At 36.4% G+C, this 10602-nt stretch overlaps 1 protein-coding gene across 1 annotated transcript; it reads left to right on the forward strand.

Annotated features, from left to right (window-relative positions):
* Positions 1-1964: 1964 nt before the first annotated feature.
* On the forward strand, positions 1965-6845 carry SPCS3 (signal peptidase complex subunit 3; the record flags this gene model as incomplete). The annotated part of the gene is made up of 4 exons (XM_010709749.2): positions 1965-2061; positions 4641-4717; positions 5856-5971; positions 6390-6845. Coding segments are annotated over 4 exons (423 nt in total), but the record flags the coding sequence as incomplete, so codon positions are not given.
* Positions 6846-10602: the final 3757 nt, after the last annotated feature.

The raw sequence follows: 10602 nt of genomic DNA on the forward strand, positions 1-10602 counted from the left end.
GTGCCGGGAGGTCGGTGCGAGCTCGGAGGCTCCGTGCTTTGGGGCTGCCCGAGGGCCGGTTGGATGGGACCCCGGCGGCGTGGTCGGGTGGGTGGTGGCCGGCCCGCGGCCGGGTGGGCGTCACGGGCCTTTCCGACTCGAACCGTGCTGTGACTGAACTAGATCTGAACGAGCTGGTAACCCGTTCTCCTTAGACCAGCTTGGAGATTTTGTTTTCTTTTGGACCCTGCAGAAAGCCCCATGCCCACAGGACACAGCGGGCTGATGTAACCTTTTTTTTTTTTCAGCATTTTGGCTTTTTTTTTTTTCTTGAGAGTTTGTCACAGGAAGCTTGCGTCAAGTTCACGGTGGCCAACACGGATGGCTGCGGTTCCACCAGCAGCCAGGTTCCTGCCACAAAGGGCCCGAGGCCCTGACTCCTGCTCCTGCTGGCGTGGCTCTTTACCAGAGTTACATCTGAGAATGGGACAGTTCTGATCTGCTTTAACTTACCTTTGAGTCAAAATATGTCTTTTATTTTTATTTTCTCCTTACTGGGCTTGTTTTGGGCCTGGTCAGTGAGTTAAAGTAGCTCTCGGAGCTGCTTAGCCAGCCCAAGGCGTGTGGATGGCTGGCAGCAGCCTTTGGAAGGCAAAATGATCCCAACTAGAGTAGGATCTGCAGTCACCTTTTGGATTGCTCTAACACCTCAAAAAAAAAAAAAAAAAAAAAAAAGCTTAAAACTGGCACAAGGAGAAATGTAGAGTGTTCTGCTGAACTTCACAGCATTAATTTCGTGCTAATGCCTGACCTAGATGAAATGTATGCGACCTGTCCCTTCAGCGATGCATGGATCTGCTAGTAGTGAAAGAAGAGGCATTATACCTGAGATATTTCTGTTGAACTTCTAATAAGTTCCACAGGCCCCCAGCTTCAGGCCCATTACCCCAGTAGATTGACAGGCAGTTATTTGGAAATTATGTCAAGTGCTTAACAAGAATTATTACTTAAAAAGATGTTTGCGTAGGAATGGAAATTCTTAACAAGTCTTACATTTGTGAGTTTGGGTGGTGTTTTTCTTAATTACTGTATCCAAGAATGTGTTTTTTCACTGGTTAATACTTTTTTTCCTCTGAGGTAACTGAATTTAGTTTATATGAAATTAAATTCTAACAGACTAATTTTAACAGCGGAATAAATGTAACTGGTAAGTTCATAATTCCCAAGGTGTTTGTTACATGAGGAATTAGGGCTCAGTTCATTGCCAGCTTGCTTTCTGTTGCAGCGTATGCTTGTAGCAGTAAGTTTGGTAGGCTAAGTTTTAACAGTATATGTGAATACCTGTATTATTTTCCAGTTTCTATTTTTTTAATACAGTTTACTATGGCAACGTCAGATAATTTCTCAAAAAGTGGATTTGTAGCAAAGGCTTCCAAAATTTATCTACGATTTTTACTATGTAGAAGGAATTAAGTGCTTTCCTTCTTCTTCTCCTTAATGACTGAATGTGCCAAGGAGAAATTCTGTCATTAATTTTGCAGTTTTAAACAATCAGAATGGTTGGAGTGTCTTGTATGAGACTTAAGCACTAAAGGCTTTCTAATGTAGTCAATAAATGTTATTTAAAATGGTTGCCAGCTATAGAGCCAGCTTTCCAATCAGCTTACAAATTTGAAGATGGGGATAGATAACGCACACTTTGCTAAAAATGAAACGTTATGTGGTTTAGGTACAGAAAACTGCAAATGTTTGTTAACTGGAAAATAGTTTCAGGGTTTTTGTATAATTTACATAGACTTCTGTGGGGGGAAAATCCATCATTTAAAACTGGGGCTCTTAAACCTTCTGGAAGGCAGGCTTTATTGTATAATGTGGTTATATTTTAGCCAAATGCTTTTGCAAGGAAGTACAGGGAACGCATGGGGAAAGTATGCAGTAAGAATAATAATTTGCTTAAAGTGTGAGAGGAAATTAGCAGAAGATAATCTTGTGTTTTGTTTTATCTTAGAAGAAATGTAGAAGATTTCACTGGACCTAGAGAAAGAAGTGATCTGGCGTTTGTCACGTTTGACATTACTGCAGATATCCTTAATGGGAAAAAAAATGGTTTGAAAACACTTGAAATAAGATCTTGACTTTTATTTTTGTTAACTTATAATCTCGATACTTGGGACCTGAGAAAAAGACAGAAATTTGTCTTAAAATCTAAGTTTAAAGCAGTAAAAAAATGGTATTTTGCATATTTAGGGCATGAAAATAGAACCTGGAGTAGTTGCTCTGTAAATGGCACTGGGTGAGCTGCTTCCTTTGCTTTTTTTATGCCTGCTCTTAAAATAAAGCTCTGTAGAGAAGTGCAGCACAGCTAATCTAAGAGAAGTGCATTTTAATGCCAGGACAGTGTTAGTGTTAAGTGAAGATGGTATTTGTGTTTTGAGGTGTGAACTAGTTGCAGTGTTTATATAATGCAGTGTTTAGACTGTCATAATAAATCTAGGAACTCTAATATAACTTTGAAGCTTTTCTGAGGTGAGATTTTTGAAATTCCAGCTGCATAATAGTTATATAAAAGTATCTGTCCTCCTTTAAAAAGAAATGGTGTTTGTTTACTTTCTTAGATGCTAAACTATCAAATCTCTAACACTTAGTACCATTCAATTCATTGGTAAGCATACACGGTACTGCAAAATCTACTGTATTTATTTTTGCCCTCTTATTGCTGATAACTTTATTCAGCTTTTTTTGTGTGTTTCTCTTTTTGTGTGTCATTCCTTTTAGTCTGTTTTTCAGTTTTTTTTTTATTGAGAAGGGGAGTGAGTTGTGGGTATTGTTAGTTTTGTCGATGAAAGGAAATCATTCCTAGGATTAAGATACAAAAATCCTATTTTTCAGAGGAAATCAGTACCAAATATAAGGTAGCATGTTTTAGGTGAAATGATTACACAAAGCTTTGCTTTGCAGCTGGGCTGAAATTCCTGTAATTTTTCCCTGTTAGCTGTTTTTTGTCACTGTGATAGACAAGGCACAGACTTCCTCTGTGCTTCAGAGGAGATTGATACATTGAGTAAGCAAATCAAATACGGTTCTTGAGTGGATTTAAAAGCTGGATGAACCAGTGAACTGAATTTTTGCCTGTGTTTCTTGATGGTAGTGAGAAAGTTTTATCAATCAACTGAAAACAGAAGTAGTAAGCTCCTGAGACTATTTTGTATCTCCGAAATGCTCGTATTTATTCAAACCAGAAACTAAAATGCTTCTGAAATTGATTAATTGAATTCTATATGGGGAGGTGGCAGGACAGGACCTCTGTAGATGTTCTCATACAATATCTGCAGTACGTGGGTGTTTAAAAACTTCATGTTCTGTTAAGGTTTTTTCATACTAGTAGTAGGTTTAAATGTGCTTAAGAAAATTTTGGCTTAATCTTTGATGCTTGCCATAAACAAATCTCGCAATATGTAGAGTTGTAAAATATAACTTTCTGATAGATTTTTTTTTTTAATATAAAATCTGTAAAAAGATATGGCTCAACTAATGGATGTGATTTGCTAGTCCCAATGAAAATTAAATACATTGACTGTTAGAAGATAACTCCCCTCACCTTCGCCTAGATTCAAAAACTCTTGTCTGTACTTAATGGCTGGCTTTAGGGATTATTTTGCAAGTCTCTTTTTTTTGTTGGGATTTCTTAACTTGCTGTTTTGAGTTAGCTGGAGCTGCTTTACCTGAATATTTTAGTCACCTATTCTTATAATAGCAGCTGTGATTATTTAATTCTTTCCTTCCTTTGCTTTTGAACTTAAGTCTTCAGAATCTGATTCAGACTTGGGATGAGTGGGACAAGATAGATTCTCCAACCAGCATCAAAATCTGTTCTATTTCGTTTATGTTCCAAGATAGAGAAGAATAGAACAAAAAGGATGACATTCTTGCAGGCCAGAGGAGTAGAACATCATCTTTATTATTATTAAAGAGGTATCTTCTTAGCAATCACAGTGCATTTCATTGCTAAATGAACAGCAGACATTTAAAAAATCACCTTTATTATACTGATTGTCTCAAATGGCAGTTATCAGTATTTTACCATTGATGAGAAATTTTGGGCAGAGATCTGTAAGTTGAATAAGCTAATGTTCTTTGTAGAAAGTAGATAATTATATTTGATAATTTCAGGTGTCCCTTCCAGTGTGATAGACTTCTAGTCTACTGACTTTTCTAATGCAGATATTATAGGTTCTTTGAGCTCTCTGCACTCTGTAAGTTTTGTATTACATATTATTTCTATTATATCTTCATCCTCATTTGGATGCTAGCGTTCCTTGATAGTATAAATGATAGTTTTAAAGAGTTGCTGAAAAATTGTCTTGCTTTACGTTTAAGATTTTCTAACAAATCAACTAGCAATGGATCAAAGTTACTGACTTGTAATGTCAAATATAGAACTCCTAAATCATTACATGAAATAGCTATTCATTTTTTTAATCTGATTTATGAAATCTGTGCCTTGAAAGTGATTGAAGAATCTGCTGGAAGTCTTGGAAAAGCTCTGATTTGTAAATAAGGTATATTGAAATGTAAGAACTTGCTGTAATCATCGTGGTCTGGACAGATCTAGTGAAAATAAAAAGCTCACAATATGATAACCTTTTCCTTAATGTGCATACATCTGCAGAGTATATTTGACTGGAATGTTAAACAATTGTTTCTATATCTGTCTGCAGAATACTCAACGAAAAACAATGTAAGTAGAAAAGAGAAAGTTGAAGTAATTACCTATTTTGTACTGCATTGATTTTTAACACTTTGAAATTCTGCTGGGAAGAGTTAAGGTGCTGGGGTTTCCTACTGGCTTGAACCACTTTCACTGGCTTTTAATGTTTATTTTCATGACAGTTTTAACTGTATGGTGGGAAGTCTTTGAACTCGATATGTGCCTTGTAGACAGAAAGAAAAGTAATGTGTACCTTAGAATTGAATTATTTTCATCTGTTTGTGCTGTCTCATGTACTTTCCCCCAACTTTTTCCAGTTGACTGTTGTTACAGGTGGGTGTAGTGGCCTTTGGTTTGGCCAGGTGTCGTGGATTTTCTGTTCGTTAGTTGCTGATGTCAGCAAGGATATAGTGAAGGCTTTTTTTTTTTGCTATGAAAAACTTTCTAGATTTTTTTTAAAAGTTATTTTACAAATGCTATTGATACTACATTTGCATAAGAACAGTTTTTTAGATTTCTTTATTAGAGACTGGAAATTCATTGTCTTGTTTCATCTTATAGTTTTGTTTATACATCTATCTCCAGTTCTCGCTTTAGCCAACTACTCTGGACAAATTGTGCTGTATCATACTGTATGAGACTTTAACTGCATGCCTTTCTTACTACATCTCTACTTCGATCAGTATACAGTTACTTAAGATTTTGGGATCCATCGTTTTGATGTGCTCATACAACTCTTGGAATTATGCTTGCAATTGAAGTAGAGATGTTTTTTCCCCCATTGAAGTTGGAAAAAAAAATTAAATACCTGGGCAATGCAGCTCAATTTGTCTTTTGTTTGAAAGAAAGTCTGAATTCTTCTCTTAAAAACTAACTTTTGCAATTGCAAAGGAACACCTATCATATTTTTTGTCTTTGAAATCATCTGACTTGTTAAAATCATGTTTGTGGTGTTGCACTGAGCTGTTCTGTTGTTCCATATATCGTGCCACACTTCAGTGTATAGTAGCATCAGTTTTCTTGGTGTACAGCATTATTTTTGTTAAATTGCTTATGTGTGTGTTACAAACACATACTTCAGATTTTTAGTGGATATGCTTTGTAATTTCAGAGACTAGACATGCTCTGAGACACAATCTTGCTAATTTAATTGTAATTGTATTTTTAGGCTTTGAACCAAGTGGTCCTTTGGGACAAGATCATTTTGAGAGGAGATAATCCAAGGCTGTTCTTAAAAGACATGAAGTCGAAGTACTTTTTCTTTGATGATGGAAATGGTCTCAAGTAAGTAAATCACTTTGTTGGTTTTGTGTTGTTTTGTTGTGGTTTTTTTTTAATCCTGACATCTTCATTTACCTGCATGCTTCTCATTTTACAAGTATTTGTATTGCTATGACATTCCATCAGTCTATTGTGTCTTTGTACGTGTATCCCAAGGTCATGCTTCTAACATCCTTGTTCTACAGAATTGGTTTTGTGCTGCACTCAACTCCAAAAGAGTAGAATAATTAAAAAATAAATTCTTAACCGTAAAACAGGGAAATATTTCATGAAGTGACTGCGTAAAACTTAAAATCCCCCCCTTTTTTTTTTTCTGGATCATGAAAATTATTCTTATCCTGCATTAGTTAATGTTATTATTGGTTAGGTAAACTGGTAAATTTTGTTACTCATGCTGATTTTCTTTCATGTTTTTTTGCAGGGGAAACAGGAATGTCACTTTGACACTCTCCTGGAATGTTGTACCAAATGCTGGCCTTCTACCTCTTGTGACAGGATCAGGACATATGTCTGTACCTTTCCCAGATACCTATGAAACAACAAAAAGTTATTAAATTATAATACTGAAGCAACATATTTTTATACTTGTATATTGTGAATAAATTTTATTGCGGTTTCTTCACACATCCCACACAGCCCCTCCTATGAAAGGTACTTAATTTCCTCAGGTTCAGCATCATGGAAAAAGGAAAAAATTGAATTTTTTTAAATAAAATGTTGAAACTGAAACCTAAAGTAAAGGTAAATTGTGGAGTACTGTCTTTTGGTGTTGGGGTGGGAAACAGTTTTGTTGTTTTTTTTTTTTGTTCATTTTCTTTTCTTGGCCATCTGGGTATAGATCTACCTTTCTTTTAAATAAACATTTTTACACCAGAAACTGGTCTTACTGTTGTTTGTTTTTTTTTTTTTAAGGTACTCTGGGAGTTATGTGCATAGAATGCAAATGCAGAACTCAGATCTAAATGAAATTTCTGTGATTACCTGAAAGAAAGGTCCATTCTATGTAATGGTGTTTTTGCTGAATGGAAAAATTTGTGTTGCAGCAAGGTAACTGATCCTTTCTAACACAGCCAACAGCCATTCATAATCCACTGCAGTCATCCCGTAGATCTCCTTTTGAGCGTCACTGATGTATGGCATATCCACATTTGTATATTATAAAATATTTTAATAATTGCTTATAAAACAGATAATGCACCTAATTAGAACAGTAAAAAGAATTCTTTCAATGTATTGAGTTTAGGCCTGTGAGGAAAGTAGAAGCTTTCATTTTAGAAAGACCTTTATTTTCTTTTGCTATCTGCTCAACAAGAAAAACACATGCTTGTTTCAGAGGGGCAATAACCATAGTATTGAGGTGTCCTTAGTCACAAGGAATGATAGAGGTGTTCTGCAAAACACCTGTGAGAACATCTAAGAAATACGATCTCCAATAGGAGCAGAGGAATTCAGGGCAGATGTACCAGCTGGTATTTAATGTAACTGTGTCTGTAAGTTTTCCTGATCTTACACCAACCAGGAAAGAGTAGCAGTTTCAGTACCTCTGCCAGAACTGTTGTGGTTATGTGTTCTGCTCTTCCCTTTCTCAGCTACAGGCACAAATGATTGTAGCTGCAAAAAATGAAAGAAAAAAACAGCGTTGGGATTATCTCTTGGCAACAAGAATGATTTATGCCGGTTGTAGGGGAACTGTTAGGTCGTGGCTTGAGCTGGTGATTGAGCACCTGGTGAAGGGGTGTAGCTGGCTGAGGGAGCACAGGCAAATTGTTTGCACCTGTGTTCTGCAGGTGATCATAAGAGGTGGACCCAGTGTGGAACCACTTCATATAAGGGCTAGCCACTGAAGGAAGAGTATCTCTTGGACCTAGGCTGTTGGCTGAGAAGTGCTGTGTAGCTGGAGAGCCCCTTCACCAGTTGGGTGAGTTCAATTCTTCTTTTTATATAAAACTATTGACCTACTTGTGAATACTTTGCCTGGTGTTGCCAAGAATCTGTCAGAAACAATTTTGCTACTTTGTCCAGAATGCTAATCAAATTGTATTTCTTGCTTTTTGTGTGGAGGAGAAGGAGTATGTACTTCTATTGTTTTTCTGATGTAGTTGTTAACGTATGTATTCAAAGTATGGTGGAAACTAATACATTGTGAAACACTGAATCTTTTGAGTGTGCTGGGAGTTTTCAAAAAGAGCAAGCAGAAAATGAAGTGGAGGACTTCTTTATTTCTTTTTTAAATCGTAAGAAATAATAGGAGATAACGTTATGAGTGGTAGTATGACAAACTTCTGAAAGGAGAAAGTGCAAAACATTGAAAGTGAAGGAAGCAAAAGAAAGGGAAACCAATAGATAATGGAAAAAGATGAATGCAAATAGGTAGAAAACTTGATGTTGACTTTGATTTGCTTAATGTTTTAAACACTGAAGTTGGAAGACTTAATTCAAAGCACAATTGTAGCTTTTGCAATTTATATATGAGCTTTGTAGATTTAAAACTGCATGTAGGTTGTCTTTTAACAATAAACTGATCTGTGATGGGGCAGCTGCAAGTAATGAGAAACATCCTATAGGAGAATTAATTCTTCATAATCTGCTGTTCTATTGCATTATTTTATTCTGAAAGATGCAATGACCATCCTCAAGAAGGTAACAGAGTAGGAAGATATGTTTCATCTTTAACCATTAAAGTGTACTAATTAGGCCTCTTTCCTCTTTTCCATGCATAATGCCTTACCCCCAAGGGGGAATAATACCGAAAGAAACTAAGAGGAGGTGTATCCTTCTGGTATGTGAAGATCATATGGTAATGTTGATTTGGGGTACAAATACTGTTGCTCAGTGGTAGTGTTGTGAAAGGGGACTCCAGGACGGCCATAGCACTGTTTGGAGTGGCTTCAGTTTGTGGCTGGATGAGCTTGGATCCTATCTAGTGTAAACTTCAAAATCCAGCAGAGGGGTTGGATGTGTGCTTCTGTGACTTTGCCTTCAATGTTGCACTGTGAAAGCTATACTGCTGCAATTACAAGCCAGCTGCTTGCACCTGCTGGCATGAAGACACTGTTGTCGTGTGATTACTACATGGGTAATTTCTGCAGAAAATGGTGTTTTGAGTATCAATGTGACATACGAAGGAGAGAAGGTTAGAGTTGGGTATAATGCAGTGCAAACATCATGCCCTGGATAAAGGGTAACTCCTAACTGGGGTGGAACCAGAAGCATGGTCTCATGCCTTCCTCCTTAGAGGAACTATAGATAATTCTTTATGTAAGGAAAAGTGATGTGTAATGTGTTCTATTACACCTTTCAGAGAAAGTTGTTTTTGTACTGAAAGTATCACATTTTTTCATTTGTCCCCTGCATGCTCATGTGAGTTTCGGTTCTCTGAGCCTGTGCTGTTTTTCACAGGTTAATATAATCAGCACCCTGTAATGCAACCTATTTTTTTTTCATGTCTTGATAGGAAATCAAAGTAAGTGCTTTAAGGGAATGAAGGAGAAACTGCCATTCCTGAGTTTATACTCAAGCTCTTAGAGGGAGGAAATTGGGTTTATCCTGAGGGAAAGGTCACCCTAGATGAGTACTTAAATGGTGCTGTAATTACTTCTCAGCTACAGAGAGGAACAGGATCTATGTTCTCTTCTTGATCCAGGGAGGTAAATTTGTAGACTGATCCCTTTAAAATCTTTCAAAAAGTAAAATTGCTGCTATATTTTCTTGTGAGGAAAAAAGAAAAAAAAACACTCTTTCAGTTATGTACCTCATCTCTTCTGGTGCACATTATAAAAATAATGCTGCTGGCAGGTGGTTGTTCTCTTAGACGTGTCACTAACTAATGCTGTTTTGTGTTATGATGCGTACAGAAGATTCCTTAGCAACTGATTCACTTCTTGGGAAGGGGCTTGAAAACATTACGTAGGACATCAGAAACACTTCTGATGCATTTCAGATAGCAGTTCACTGAGGTGCTGGAGATGGGAGTTCTTGTCAGAGGACAAAAGAATTAAAAAATGCACCCTTAAAGCAGCTCTGTTTTCCACTTACTGATCAGAGCATGCAGCACAAAATTGAAACTACTATGGGCATGAAAGAAAAGCAACTATTCAAAATTTTTCTTTAAATTTCTACTTCCCTGCATATTCAGCCTTACTCTATGGATTAGTACAAGAGATACTGAACACAGAAGGTCACGTAGAATACAAATTGCTATTTCTTGTTTACTTTTTATTATAAGCTCATTCTGAAAATTAAACTAAAGTTGGTGGTTATATTGTGGAAGATTCCTGTGTTCTTTTTGGATTGTAGATTGAAAATGTTATTTTTTTTTTCTGCAAAGAATTTGAAAGTACATCTGGCATTTCTATAAAGTGAAATCAATTTAAATTGAAAGTTCAAGAGTTGGAGGAGAAATTACTCCAGATGTGTCAAAAATACATTTTAAAAAAAAAAAACACCTTTGAAAATCGTGAATTTAAGGGATGTTACTGTAGTTTATTTGGCTGCTTTATTTTGGAAGACATTTGAGATTTTCCTCAATAAAACCAATTCAACTTCATATGCTTTTTAGCACAAAGAATCCCATTCTAAGAACACATAAGTATTAGTTACACTATTCACATAAAACATAACTGTGTTTTAAAGGG

Source organism: Meleagris gallopavo, chromosome 4, assembly GCF_000146605.3.
Source record: "Meleagris gallopavo isolate NT-WF06-2002-E0010 breed Aviagen turkey brand Nicholas breeding stock chromosome 4, Turkey_5.1, whole genome shotgun sequence".
Lineage (NCBI taxonomy): Eukaryota > Metazoa > Chordata > Aves > Galliformes > Phasianidae > Meleagris > Meleagris gallopavo.